This window comes from Corvus kubaryi, unplaced genomic scaffold (genome assembly GCF_017639235.1).
Source record: "Corvus kubaryi isolate FWS band 111438036 unplaced genomic scaffold, C.kubaryi_AGA036_p1.0 137, whole genome shotgun sequence".
Taxonomy (NCBI): domain Eukaryota; kingdom Metazoa; phylum Chordata; class Aves; order Passeriformes; family Corvidae; genus Corvus; species Corvus kubaryi.
Genome location: NW_024580671.1, coordinates 10,822,003 through 10,837,256, shown reverse-complemented (window position 1 = coordinate 10,837,256; position 15,254 = coordinate 10,822,003). Strand labels below are relative to the sequence as shown.

The 15,254-nt window shown below is 45.0% G+C and overlaps 1 protein-coding gene across 3 annotated transcripts in view; it reads left to right on the top strand.

The window, feature by feature from the left end:
• Nucleotides 1–512: 512 nt before the first annotated feature.
• The window catches only part of SRGAP1 (SLIT-ROBO Rho GTPase activating protein 1), a 147,227-nt gene continuing 132,485 nt past the window's right edge, over nt 513–15,254 (top strand). For 2 of the 3 annotated variants that reach the window (XM_042017870.1, XM_042017869.1), the window contains exon 1: nt 518–1,198. In XM_042017870.1, coding sequence (XP_041873804.1) covers nt 1,132–1,198 — 67 coding nt within the window. In that variant the 5' untranslated portion in view covers nt 518–1,131. Of the gene's footprint in view, nt 1,199–15,254 lie in introns of all 3 variants that reach the window. The other variant, XM_042017871.1, reaches the window with a different exon arrangement.

Below are 15,254 nucleotides of genomic sequence, written 5' to 3'. Positions count from 1 at the left end.
CCTTACGTGCTGCCATGCTCTGCCCCCCCGGGTCCGGCCCCCTACGCACATCGGTGCAGCCGTGCCCTGCCTCTGGAGACACTGGGGAGGCACATGGGGTCCCTAAAGGCCACTTGTTCCCCCCGGCTTCCCCCTCCCCGCGCCGCTTGGCGCTGTGGGCAGCACGGGTCTTTTAACTCTCCCCGCCGGATGAAGGGCCTTCTGTAGCTGTGCCGCGGCCTCACACCCCTGTTCCCCGAGGGCATCCGGCCACCATGTGCTCGATGGGGGCGGCAGGGCGGGGATCTCCCTCCTCCCACCCCCGCCCGAGCCCGAACCCCCCACGGCTGCTGGGCCTCCGGCTGCCGGCCGAACGGCTCAGGCGGGCGCTGCGCCCACGGGTCTGGCCCGGGGCGGTGGCCGGCCGCCGGCGAGGACGCGGAACGGGCGGACAAGGCGAGCGAGGACCGGAGGCGGGCGGGCAGGCAGGAAGGGAGGAGACAGCGGCGGGAGGGCGGGGAGAAGTTTATTCCCGGAGACACCTCTCCAGGGCGCGGCGGGGGAGCCGCCCCGAGCCGGTGACTGTTCGCCCCTCGAGGTTGGGACATGCGCCGCGGCGCTGCCGCCCGGGGTTAGTGACGGCGGGGCGCCGGCCCCGAGTTCCCACCCAGGCGAGCGCGGCGGCAGCAGTAAGCAGTGCCTCTGGCGTACGGACTGAGCGCGGCCGCCTGCCTCTCGCCCACCGCTGTCTCCCTGCTTCTCTTCCCCTCTCCCGGGTGCGTGAGGAGAGATAACAATGGTGGGGCGCAGCCGCCGGGCCCCCGCCCTCGCCTAGTGGAAGCGGGTGCCCCGCGGCCACTGCTCCGCCGCCCCGCCCTGCGGCGGCCCCGGGCCGCGGACCGCGTTGCTGCCGGCGGCGGTGCCGGGAGGCGATGGTGCCCGCGCCGGGGTTAGTCTGATCGCCGCTCCCCGCCTCGCCGCCTCCGGTGCCGGCGGTGCTCCCGCGGGGCCAGCGCCCGCCGCCTCCCCGGCCGCCGCGCTCGCTCGGGCTTGCGGCCGCCTGACACAACTTGGGAGCTCCTCCAGAAAAACAAGAATAATTAGTAAAAATAATTTAGAACAAGGCGAAGGAGCGGAAGAAGCGAGTGGATAATGTCAACCCCGAGCAGATTCAAAAAGGACAAAGAGATTATAGCGGAGTATGAAAGTCAAGTGAAAGGTAAGAGCGGGGAGGCAGCGGGAGAACCGCCGCGGGGGCCGGGCGTCGTGCCGGCCCCTTCCTCCGGCTGCCGGCCGAACCTCCAGCGCCGGCGGGGCGGCCGGTCCCAGTTTCCCGAACTTCGGGGCGGGAGGGAGCGGCGAGAGGGCGGCGGAGGCTGCCCCCCCACCCCCCCACCCCCAGCGCTCCGAGCGGCGCCGGTGGGTCCGAGGGGCTGGGGCCGGACGGCAGCTGCGGCGGCTCGGCCACAGCCCGGCCCCGGCCGAGCACCTTCCCTTCCTCCACCGACTTCGTAACAGCCGGCGGGGGGGTGGGAGGGGGGGAAGGGGAAAGGGAGGACAAAAAAAAAAAGCTTGGCAATTACTGAGGCGGGAGACAATGCTAAGCCATACCCCTTTCTTGAGGCACATGGCTGGTGTCCTCCACCCTCCCCTTAGGGCTGTAGTTTCTGTGCCGGGCTGTAGAAGATGGCTAATAAAGAATTATCCTTGTCTACTGAATGAGCCCATTCAGCCATCCCAGGAAGTATTTGAGCCTCGCATTGCCCGGCTGTATCGCATTCAACTATTGTGTCAAGGACAGCGCCGGCAGATCCTGGCTTGAGCCACTGACGCTTCCAGACCCTCGAGTTTCCTCGCCTAGCGTTTTCCCTCTGCCAGTGTCTTGGGCGGAACGGAGATTGGGAAAGTAGCGACATGGCAATGGGGTGTGGGTCTCTTGGAGCGCATCCTTCTGGGTGCTGTCGGGGAAAATATTGCATAATACATAAATTGTAAGAAATCCAGTGATGGATGTAAACCTGAAAAACGGCATTTAAAAAGCTATGCAGCACCTGAACTCTGCTTTTTAAAATGATACTGGTGCGCTCTTTACATAGGTAGGGTGCTCCCTCCTTGGTGCTGCCAACAGTCTGCGATGTGCAGAGATGGAGCGTGTCCTCATGCAGGTCCATGGGCTTCAGGAACAGCCTTCCTGCCCCACGCAGGCAAGGGCTGGGGACCTTCTATATGAGGCATCTGGAAGAGGGTGGGAGGGACCACTCCTCAGCTGTTGAAATATTTATTGACTTTGTGTACTAGCACAATATTTTTTCCTCTTACTCGATCTTATGACATTAATTTTTCAAGGCAATGCTTGTAGTTTTGTTTAGGTTTTTCCTCTTAAAAGTAAAGAGGTAGTTTTTGAATTTTTTTCTTTCTAAGCTTAACTTTTTGTGAAAAATACCTGTCACTATTGAAAGTCTTTTTGTATCCAGAAAAGGATCTAGGCTTAAAATAAGAGATCTGCCAGATAGGTGGGCAGTGAGGGGTCTGAGCTGGCAGATAGGCCATGCTTCAAGTGTCTGACGTGGGCAGGTCCAAGACAGTTCTCGCACAGCTGTTGTATTCACTGCCATTGAGCCACTGAAGGGTTGGTGCTTTTGCTTCTCTGTGGACATGGTGCAGATTTGTCTTGGTCACTGAGCATGAAAAATGTTCGAGATCTCAAGCTCATTGCAGAGTGTGCAGACTGTTCTTTGCCTCCTCCTAACTTGATTGTTAAAGGCTCAGCCTTTATTATCTGCAGCCAGTTGCTATATATGCCAGTCTTTTCTTTTGAATAATGAAGAAAAAATACCATGCCCTTCAGCTACATATATTGCCTCATTTCAAAAGACACCAAAGATGAAGGCATAAAGTACCACTGATAACCTGGCTCTCCTTTGGTATCATGGTCCCCCGTCATAATCGCAGAGGGAGATGGCATTTGTAAATATAGCTTAATAGGAATTTTAACTTGATTTGCTTCTTTGTGGTGGTCTGGGGTGTGTGCAGTCTGGTCCCACCCAACTGTCTTGCCTGAATTGTTGATTAGCAGCCGTTTGAAAAAGTATGCTGGGCTAGCAAATGTAGTCAGAGATGCTTTTTCTTTAACCAGCATCACTACAATTGTATTTCAGGTGGCATGAACTGTCTGTGCTAAGATACAATTCTGCTTGACACCAGCTCAGTGATACTATAAAAAAGCAGTGATACCACTGTGTGATACCTTGAAAATCTTTTTGATATTGAGGGTTCAAGGCCTAAGGAATCAGCCCTTGTTAGCCAGCAAGGTAGCTCTAAGGGAATGTAAATTCAGGAAAGTCAGATCCCTATATACTGCTTGGAATTTCTTATATTAGGTTAGGAGAAAGGGTGTGGCCAAATTGCTTTTGCTGCCTCTGATTTCTGGTGTTTGCTGTGGCTAGCTGATTTCTCACTGCTGATGTGTGTAGTTGCTGAAGGATGTGGACAACTGGGCAGCAGACTGGCCATTTGAGGTCCTCTGGACAGGCGTGTACACAGGAGCGCAACAGCACGGATCTCCCATACCTTGTTGTGAGACTGCATTGCCCAGGTTGCTGAGCATCAGCGTTAGTTCTTCAGAAAGCATGCCACTGATGTGTGCCTTTGTAAATCCTGTCCTAAGATGTCTGAATATTGATACTGGAGGAAGAGGGGCCTGTAATGTACATGGCCTGTAGGATGTGTATATGGTGCCATAATTGGAAATTAGGATTTGATAGTGCCATTCTTCACATAGCTTTTCTGCTCTTAACTCCTCAAATAGGAAGCAGTAACAGATGTTAATTGTTGTGCCTGGCTCCTGAGTGGTGTAAACTGACCTCTTCTCCTTGGATTTTTAGCAGTATCACTAGATTCTGCTGTTCCTATATGACCTCTACTAAACCAACAGCCAAAGTCTGTAAATGTTACCTGTTTGTCAAGCTGAAGTAAACAAGGTACTTCTGACTTGTTGGGCAGAACATTTTATTGCACATTTTTTTGCAATGTCCCTGTTCTTCAGTCTGACTTCTCTCAAGACATGTCCCAGTTGAAGCAATAAGGTGTGTTTACTTCCCTGCACATTGTATAGAAAGCAGAAGGATATTTCTTAAGGATGTCTTAATACCAAAGTTAGATCTGTCTAGCTGGATACCTATACCTGTTGTTCTGGGAGATGTAAGAATATTATGATGGCATAGGTACCTTACTTTGTAGACATAAAGGCACCTGGGAAGTAAAATAACTAATAAAATATTCCTGGTCATCCACAGTATCAGTTGTATCTGTGTTTTTCTGAAGAATGTGGTAATTTTATTTGCACTCTGAAGTCATTAGAGGTACTTTTACCAACCTTACAACTGGTGTGGGGGTTACAACTAGAGCTAGAACATGGAAGGAATACTTTTTAGATGAGCAACAGACTGGTGGTATGGTTATGAGCCAAGTACTAACTTTCTGGAATATGACCCTGTTAGATTTATAGACAGCATGCCTTAACTCAAGGCTCAGTTGACTATAGTAGCCCATCATACCTTTTGTATTCTGGGGACCGGCTGCTCCTTGGTACTGCTGATAATTTCAAGTAGTGTCTATTGATAAAGTTAGTGAGCAGTTCACAGTAGCGAAGAAATACTAGAGCATCCTCTGATGTCCGTGGGTAGATGTCTTGAGTATAGTAAAGGGTGAGCTGGTGAGATCTTGAATACCTGGCTCCCTTTGGAAATTTATCCTTCTGAAAAATAAATCTGTTGTGGTAGCAGAGGATTGGGGATTTACTGCTCCGGAGCTTTTCAATCATTCATGTTAAACTGGCATGTTTGCATTCTTAGGACTTTCAACTGGCCTTCCATGTGCAGGAGAAATGTGCTTTGACTAGGTAAGCACTGTACTGTCTAATTATCTGGGCCTGTCTCTTCAGAGAGATGATCCATATGGCCTGAACTGTTGGGAAGCATTGGAGTTTAAGTCTCTTAGCCTTCTTAAGCAAATGCATCTCCAACGGAAATGGACCGAGGGAAGAGCTGCTTAGATCCCTCCTTTTTTCACCTTCATTTTTCGGTTGGAAATGACCTAGTTGAAATGCAAGCCCAAAAGCAGTTTGTGGAGGAAGACACTTCCCCAAGATCAATATTTGCATGGCCTTCTTCAGAACAAAATACTTCTATTTTTCATCCCAAAGACTCGGTAGCAGTCTGTGTTATATTGCGTAATTAATTTTTATGGAAAACGAAAATTCTAAATTGTGAACCTGAATTTCAACTTCACATTAAAACAACACCAGGAGCCTCTCTGAGAAAAGGCTGAGTTCTGAAGTACAAATTGGGCTGTTTAGTAAACTGATAGCTATTTTGAATAAAATATTTGTAATGAAATATTCGGTACCTTGGATGATACCAGAATTCTTGAGGTTTATTTAAAAAAAAAATCTGATTAATAGATGCCAGTTTTCAAAGTTCAAGTTTATCAAGTGTGGTTTAGCAGAAATTTTTCTGGTCAAAGAACTTGACCACACACAGGACTCTGTGTGATACAGAAAGGATATGGTTCTCCATGCTGTTTTCCAATTGGAGTTACGTTGTGTAATGAAGTTCCTTATCTTTTCCCCCACCATTTTCTCCTGGCTCTCTGATCCTCCCTTTCAGAGTACAAACTGCAGTTGTCCAGGTAAATAAGTTTGTAGTTGACTGTGCAGCTGAAAGGGGTATCTGCAGATTCAGACAGTTCAGTCATAAACTGAACAGTTTTTTGGTTTGTTTTGGTTTGTGGTGGGGTTTTTTTTTGTTAACTAGCGTATTTGGTACTCTTACTCTTCCACGGCTTTCTTGAAATGAAAGCTAAGGAACTTGGTTTATTACTATGCTGTGTACCAGATTATTTGGGGCATGGTCGAACCCTACAAAATGCCTGCTTCCCAAAGGTCGTGACTGAGGAACTGCAGAGGTTTTGGTTTCTTAGTCTTTCTATATAATTAAAGAAAAAACCCATCTTTACTTCATGCCTTTTTGAAAGTATGACCAAGAGTCAGGAGAGTACATATTTTTTTTTCCTGCCTTGACCACACACTGCAGCTGGTATGTTCCTGCACCACAGTGAAGATACATTTATTATTTTACTTGAATTTAAAGGTGAATAAAGTCTTGATTACTATAGCACCTGTGAAAAGGTAAGTAGTGAATAGGTTGTCTGAACAGCGCTTCTTTCTTGCAGTATGGCAATCATAGTGCATATTTAATGCATATGTTTAGTAGATCCACATTTTTGTTAGTCTCCAAGATGAAGTTTTGACTTGCCTCTGACTCTGGAGCAATTTGGAAACTTTTTATGATCATTTCTTTGGGGTGTTTTTTTCCTCTGCGAGCATACTTTCTGTGCAATTTTGCTGCAGAGCAATGCTCTAAATCATGCTAAGGTCATTTAATTTCCTGCCATTATCTTTTATTGGTCACTTTTTTATGAACTGAAGTTCTACTTGCTAATAAAATTAAACATAGCTTTGAAGTGGCTGCTGTAAGAGAGAATGGGATCTGAATTTCTTTCCATTTTCTGCTTCAGACTTTGCTTGGGTTAGGTCTTGCCTTTTGTGAAAACTGGTCTCCTTGTCAGTCAGAGGTGATGGATGGTAGTGCTGGAAAAAAGCAGGTCAGTGCTGTTGAGACTGGATAAGAAGTCCCCTGCTGACCATTACACAGCCTGTTAGAAATCACTGACCATGACTTGACAGTGCAGCGTGTCTGATCTCTGCTTTGGACAGGGATGGACATGGGGGAGAGCACAAATGGAGCTAGGCAGGTGTCAGTGCAAGCTCCTGTGGTGTTTGTTCTTCCCTTTACCTTTTTTTTTCCCCAGCCCTTCCTACATCTGTCATGCTATCCCACATCTAACCTTTCTGGTCTCCCTAGTGGAAATCACTGCTACCTTAACTTGTATTAATCCTTATTAGAGTCTAATCTACTCTTACTGCTTGGCTTTCACAGGGCAAAATAGGCTTTGAAAGAGTATGGGGGGTTGTTTGTGTGTGAGCGATTAGGCTAAATGTGTAGCAGGGCTGCCTGTGCTGGGGGTGCTGCTGCCTCTGCTTCCTGCAGGTTTTAGTCTCATGGCAGCATTTCCTCTGTGAGTGGCTTCTCCCACCTTGCTGTGTACTGACCCAACCCTTCCAGGGATCTGCCCTGTACTCTCTGCTGTGAGCTGTCTGGGCTGATGCAATAGTGTGTTGGCCATCTGTGAGGCGAGGCTAGCTGACCTTGCACTGTGCTGGTCAGTCTGGGAGCTGTGAGTCATGAATAGCCTCTTGTTCCTGAAGTTATTTCATCTTTTCTTTCCCCGCCTTTTGTCTCTTGGGCCCTGTGCCCCACACTCTGAGGTTCAAGAGATTGTGGGGTATGTGTGTAAGTACATACATATGCATGTGGAAGAAGAGCAACAGCTGGAAATTGAAAGCAGTGGTTAAAGGTGCAGTGACTGGCATCACTGCTTGTGTACCAATAACAGGGATGAGGCTGGTGGGCTGTGCAGTAGCAGACACTTGGGGTGAAGCACAGAGGGCCATTGCTGAGAGCATGGGTTCATCTCTTGGGTAAGAGACAGAGCTATCTGCACAGGAAGACTGCTTGCTGTGTGTCTTTTACATCACTAAGGCTATATCTGGCACCAAATCTAAAGGAGTTGGTTATCACCGCTTTTTCCTTTGTTTCCAAGACTTAAACAACTGCAGGCTGTTCTGGCAGTTTGTGTGGTGGCTTGGTCCTTTGGGAGTGCTCTAAGACAAACAATTCACTTTGATCTGTTGTAATGGAGCCATAATCCTGAGGCACTACTTCCTCCGGAACCTACTGTTTTCTGCAGCTTGTGGAGAAGTCATCTTCTAGTAGACACTGAAGTATGTCACAAGTGAGTTACATCCACCTGGCAGGCTAAAGGTGTTTTACCGATACTCTGCCTGCTAATCCATCTTGTCCAGGCAAAGCACTCATATTCTCAAGCCATTTTCAGTTAACTTCAGTTCAGTAACTGATGAAGGAAATCTCTTTAAGAACTCCTTCCCTCTCATTTGTTCTCCTCTGTCACTGTTTCTTAGGCATATACCAGTATGAATTTCAAGATGCAATATTCAGTCTTGCATCATACAACCCACTGGAAACCTGAATTTTACCTGCAGGTGACTGATAAATCCTGAAATTGAGATGTAATGTCATTATGAAAAATGAGCATTTTTGAAATAACCCTAAGCAAATCTGATGTTCTGTTTCCAAGAACTGGCTTGTGTACGGGCATGACCATGATTTCACATTACTCTGTTGTCTTCTCTGGAAGGTGTAAGTGCTTGGTTTAGTTCCTAGTTGGCACAACAAAATAATCCCAGCTTTAGGTGCATGTTAATGAGGTAGGTGTTGCAGGTAGGAAGGGAAAACCCACTAAATGCTCTAAGAAAATGTTGTGGAGAAAGGGTATGCTTTATGATTTGACTCTTTAATAATCATATCTGTGAAATAAGTTAAAGATGGCCTGTGTTATTGACTTCAAACTCTATCCAGTGAAGGACAGTGCTGTTGATTTGACTTTAATGAAGTCTCTCCTAAGGTATGTGGGTTCTTTATCTGTGTTTACCTAGATCATAGCATCTGAGGGGTTGCTTTTAATTAAGGTGGTGAGAAGGGAAAAGTACTTCTTCTTTGTCTATTTTTCTCAAAAAAGATTCAGTAGAACTTGCTTAGAAGTGTGAGCATGGATTCACCAGTTAGAATATTCCTGTTAACTTTGTTATGTTATCTATTATTGACCAATAAAACATGCTTTAGTTTCAGTTGCAACCTCCTGAGACTTTCCTTTATAGATGCAGAAGTGCTGGCAAGCAGGCAAGGGAGCTGTATTAGCATATTAACCAAAACATTCTCGAAATGTACTAGACCTAAGTGGTTTTTTTATTGTGAAATAGAAGTTACAAAAAGTATAATTAGAACACTTATGGTGCAGTATTTCTTGTTAGCTATATTCAGAATAAAAAGCAAATGCAGCTGGCTTACCGGATGATGACTTCCAGGAAGTAATGATTGTAACCCTTTACATAATTAGCTGTTGTGGGAAACAAAACTGACTACAAATTCATGTAAACTATCCAGACTCCTTAACTGACTCAGTGCTTGCTCATCTGAATTACCCTGCATGTAGGATCTGCTAGCAGTTTGTTGGTGCTGTCTTGCATGGGGAGTCTTCAAGATGCTGCTTGTTTCTTCCGGGGTGTCAGAAACGGAGTGGTGCACACTTTTGGCTTTGCTCTGTGTGTAAAACTAAATAAGGAGACGGGCTGATCCCCTTTCATCTTCCAGTGTACATTCTTTAATATGGGAAAAGAAAGCAGTCTCTACTGTTTTAGCTAGTTCCAGGGTATCTGCTTCCTGAAAATCAGAGGAATCTATTCATGTTTACAGAGTACACCAGAAGTCTAATAAGATTCAGTGATAGCTCTTGTATGACTCTGTTCTTTCAACAACCTGTCTTTTTTCAAACCTTGCTGTTCTCTGCCTTTCCCCTCGGATTCTTTTTTAAGCAGAGAGAGGATAAACAATCTAAAGCATCAGGTCAGAGGCAAGATAAAATAAGTGTTCATTCAGTACCAAGATGAGCAGGCATCTCAACTGAAACTTTCTAACTCAACAATTAAGTTACTGTTTTACACAATAATGGAGAAATTGAAATGATTAGAAGTCACTTAATTGAATTTTTAAAATATGGATCAGATGATCTGTCATTCTGCTTGTTCTACTAAAGCGAAAAAATACCACCCCAGAAAGACTTTTGCCTTTTGTTATGCACTTCAATACTGGTCTCTGTGAGTAGTTGCTGTGATTAAGTTGCTAGGCATAAAGTTACTTTTATTTCTTTGACTGTATTTATGCAAGCGCTCAAAAGGCATACTAAAAAGAAAAAAGTTCTTAACCCTTATCATAGGATACTTAATACACCAAGGTTGCTGTAAGTGGTTAGACAGCGCAGCAAGCTCTACCTCTTGTAAATCACTGATTTGCCAGTGAGTAGAAATGAAAGTGTATAAGATCTTGTCCGTAGGTGCCTTGTGTAGTTTGCAAATTGGTGTCTGCATTCTTGGCTTAACTAATCCTAGTTCCTTGAGAAACCAGCTATGTAGCAGAAATCTAGCTTTTGTGTGTGTTGTGTTGCAAATGGATAATTGGTATGTTTAAGAACGTAACAACTGTGCTGTGCTTGCTGCCCAGCAGACTACTTGAGGTTAAGGCCAGTGTAGTAGGATTGTTGGTATTATGTACCTTTTTTTGAGGCTGTTTTCATGTATTTGTGCCTTCCTAATTTCCAAGTAACAGTGCATAAAATTAGGAGATTCTTAATGTAATGACAGAAAATAGAATCAAAGTGTTAATCTGCTCAGATTCCTTAGCATTAAAATCACAACCATGTGCAGAGTGGGAGAAGGTTCCCCTGTGCAGAAGAGATGAGGGAACTCAGAGCAGGTAGCAGGTCCCCACCTGCTAGGTGCTCCTCTCGTCCCAGAGTGCCATGGAGGAGCCTGGTGGCGGCAGCAAGTGCTGTCATGCATGCGTGGCATCACTTCTTCCCCAGCAGCCTGCGACAAGCAGTCTATGTGCATCTGGAGCCGAGCTCATCGGATTATTGCGGACTGTATTGTAATCCTTTAATTACCAGCCACTTCTGATGCCGTGATATTGTAGTTGTGGGTCAAATCCTGTGCTTCTTAAGCAGTATTCCCACTTTACCTGTGGGATGGTGGAATACACTACACCTTGTGAACTTGATCATGTGGCCTTAATGAGGAAAAAAGCAGCCAGGAGCATACTGTTTCTTGTAGCTCATTGCATTCTGGGCAGACAGCTGTCAACAAACTTGTTTAAGCTAGAATGTATAAATTTGGAATGGAATAAAATGGAATAAATGGAATAAAATGTTAATTTTTCAGGTTTCTTTTGTGTCTGAGAAGTTACGGGGTGTGAGAGTTGGGCCTTTTATTGTTTTTCCTCCAACCCTCCTGTGAGATTTCTTCCTACTTCAGGTGTCTTTTACCAAGGTTTTAATGCATTATCATGGTAATTGTTTTGAATAACAGCACCCAAGGAAGATATGATACCTGGCCTTTGGGAGATGTTTCTGGTACTTCAAGCAAAGAAAAATACAAAAATGTTAATGGAAAAATTGTGGACAAGAAAAATAGTCTGTATTTGGGCAAGACGCTAGTGCTGCTTCTACCTCCTAACAGCAGAACAAGGGGAGGTGAATACTGAATTAAGCGTGGCTTTGGCTGACTGTACCTACATCCAGAAAACTGGAGCACCTTTTCCTTACGAGACTGTTTTTATGTCTAAAAATACCTTGTGAAATATATGCGTGATGCACTGGACTGCAGTGAGACAAGCAGTATTGAAATGGTGGTGAAAGAGCAAAGATAACTTTTAACTAACACAGACCAAGTAGCCAATGCACATAAGATTTGCTTTGCAGCTTTTGCCTGTCTTTCAGAACATAGAATGTTTTGGGCTGGAAGGGTCCTTAAGTGATCATGTATTTCCATAGCCAGGGACAACTTCCAGTGTATCAGGTTGCTTAAAGCCTCATCCAGACTGGCCTTAAACACTTCCAGGGATGGGCCAGCCCCAGTTTCTCTGGCAACCTGTTCCTGTGCCTCACTACTCTTAAAGAATTTCTTCCTTGTATCTAGTCTAAAGCTACTTTCGGTTCAAAGCCATTACCCCTTCTCCTATGACTACACGCCTTTGTAAATATTCCCTGTCCAGCTCTCTTGTTCCCTTTAGGTACTGGAAGGCTGCTCTGAGGTCTCCTCTGAGCCTTCTCTTCTCCAGGCTGAGCAACACCAACTCTCTCAGCCTGTCCTCATAGGAGAGGTGCTCCAGACCTCTGATCATATTCATGGCCCTGCTCTCAACTTGCTCCAGCAGGTCCCCATCCTTCTTATGTTGGTGGCCCCAGAGCAGGATGCAGCCCTCCAGGTGGGGTCTCACTAGAGCGGAGTAGAGGGGAAGAATCACCTACCTTGGCCCACTGGCTACATTCCTTTTGATGCAGGCCACGATGTGGGCCAACATTGCCAGGTCATGTTGAGCTTCTTGTCAGCCACCACTCCCAAGTCCTTCTCAGGGCTGCTCTCAATCCATTTTCTGTTCAGCCTGTATTTGTCCTTGGGGTTATCCTGACCTACATGCAGGACCTTACACTTGTCCTTGTTGAACTTCATGTGGTTTGCAGGGGCCTACCTCTCAAGCCAGTCTAGGTGCCTCTAGATGCCATCTCTTCCTTCCAGCGTGTCAACCACACCACACAGCTTGGTGTCATTCTCAAACTTGCTGCGAGTGCATGTATTCAACCCCATTGTCTGTGTCACCAATAAAGATGTCAAAAAGCCCTGGTCCCAATACAGACCCCTGAGGAACACCACTCATTGCTGATTTCCATTTGGATGTTAAGCTGTTGACCAGAACTCTTTGAGTGAGACTATCCAGCTCATTCCTTATCCACCAAGCAGTCCATCTGTCAAATCCATGACGCTCCAGTTTAGAGACAAGGATGTTGTGTGGGATAGCATCAAGTGCTTTATGCAAGTCAAGGTAGGTGACATGTTGCTCTTTCCTTATCCAGTCGTGCTGTAACCCACATTACAGAAGACCACCAAGTTTCTCAGGCACAATTTGCCATTATTAAAGTCATGTTCACCAATCACAGTATTTTCCACCTGCCTTAGCATAAATTCCAGGAGGATCTACTGCATGATCTGGCTAAGCACTGAGGAGGGACTCATCTCTGGGAAACCTTTCTGGACAATCATAATGTTGAGCAAGAAAAACCCTCTTTTGCGTATCAAAAGGGAAAAAAATCAATGAAAATAAGAGCCAAAGTGTAATTCCTTCAATATATATTCCCTAACAAGCAAACTAGTGGGTTGCTGGTGAGAGAGTATGGGTGTTCAGAGGGACTGTTCGAGGAGATTGCAAGCACATGCTTGGCTATTGGCCTGCTGGGAAGTTCAGTATAATTCTGTGTTGTTCCCTGGTGGTTCCAGGATAGCCTCTGTCCATGGGGGGGGAGGGGGTAGTCTTTTCTCAGGCCTAAGAGGACAGACTTTCAGGCTACAATAGCAGTTTTCAGTCTTCTATGAAGGTTCAAAGAGGCTTAGGGTGTAAATATCCCATGGGATTAAATTTATGAAAGAACTCTAGCTCTTGTGTTTGCCTTTCAGAGGCCACGTTTAGTTCCACTTTGGTTGCTGCTTCACTTCAGAGGTGTTGGTATGTTTGTGTGACTGCATATACTGGCCTACGTGTTTATTCTGTAGTATAGTTTGAAATGCAGCATCTCTAACACTTATACATTTGTATAACATTTATAGACCAGACTTGGTCTCTGCCTTGCCTCCAGCTGGCAGAGACCAAGTGCCAGCCTCAACCATGCTGATGTCATCTGGGTTGCCACCAGAGTAGACCTAAAAATGTTGCTTTTTCTGCTGAGCCATGTGAAAATGTGTACGAAATTGCGGCATCAGGAATCTGATCAGTGCATCCTTCCTAGAGATTAGACTGTTTGCATGAGGAGTTAGTTTCATATTTTGCTACCTTTATCATACTCAAAATTGAGTCTTGAGTACACATCTCCCACCTTGCAAATGATTGCCCTGAGAACTGAGGAACTCAGTATTCTTAGACTAGTCTCCCTGGATTCTTGTTTGTTGAAGCTCTCAAGCTCTTTCCCAGACTTAATGAATATTTAATTATTTACAGGGTGATTATGAATCCATTGCCTGGTAGTTAGAGGAGCCACCAGAGAGGTAGGGTTCTCTGTGAATTCCAGCAAGAGCGTGTTCCTGCTCTACTTTTTAAAGAAATGGAAAAGGAGGAGGACAGTAGGATTGAGGTTTATGTGACCATTCTAAATTAAGAATACTTACTTTATTAATCTGGAGGGGGGAGTATTCAGAGGATACTTTATTTCTTTATCACAGTATGCAGAAAAAACCACAGCTTTTTCCTTTGTAATGATTTTTAATCTTAAAGCTCTTCCAGCATTTGTGCCAATTTTTGGCAGATTGTCTCTAGTTTTGCAGATAATCTGTGAAAGAAATGTTTGCTCAGAGTTATTTGAAAGGTTCACAGATGAATGTCTGTTTGATTGAACTTTTGCTTCAATGACTTTTTCTGCAGCACTCCCTCCGTACAGCATAGTCAGTCCTCTGTCCCATGGCAATTCTGCTCCCCAGGTTCCTGAGTTGCAGATTCACAAACAGCTTTTTTTTTTTGCAGCCACCAGAAACTTACTCAGCAAATATTCCTGACTTATTTCATATTTGTGAAATTTTAGGTTTTTTGTTTTGTGTGGGATTTTTGGGTTTTGGGGGGATTTTTGGGGTTTTTTGAGAGCAAGAAAAATTACTTCAACTAATGTTTAAGGAGGAGAGAAGGGCAGTTGGTCTGCAAATATTACCAAGGCAAACCTGCAGTTTTTCGTCAAATAACAGTGAATGTTTTGGGGTTTAGTGACTAGAGGTGAATGATTACTGTGCATTCATATAGGTGTAAGGAGGAAAAATGAAGAACTCTCTATCAGTCATGACAGCTGATCAGGTTATTTCGTTTGCAGAACTGTTCTGTAGGGACGCAGTCCTTTAAGAAGCCAAGCTACTTGTTACTGGCTTGGGACTTAACTTTGGTGTATTAATGTGCTTGTTCTTTACTTGTACTGCTGCAGCTATATGTGGTGAAGTCAGATTGTTTGAACAGCTGTATGCAGAGTGCCATAGCTGAGAATTGGGCAAGAAGATGAAAATGACTGAATTCTTTTCCACTTAATTTAAAAGTGAATTAAAGGCAACCCTTCAGGTATGCTTCTGAACTGTGCACTGGCATGTTTTGCGTTGGAAAGGACAGTTTGTTCTTAGGTCTGTTCTGCACTCCATTCAGTTATCTGATAATAGTTGTAACTAGTCATGTGGTGAATTTTTTAAAAATTATAATTGACTGTTGGGTTAAATGAATAGCTAATGCATCCTGAATCAGTAGTAGTTCCACTGGAAAATAGTATCTGACTGGATAAGTGTATTGAAGATACTGTAAATAAGGAGATAGCATATATATGAAGACTTAATAGAAATTTCAGTTCCCTAACTATTTATATGTAATCTGTTGTTTTTTCAGTTATAATATCTGAGTTGCAAAGCACATGTTGTTTACGTTATGTGGCTTTGTTTTTGCTTAGCATTG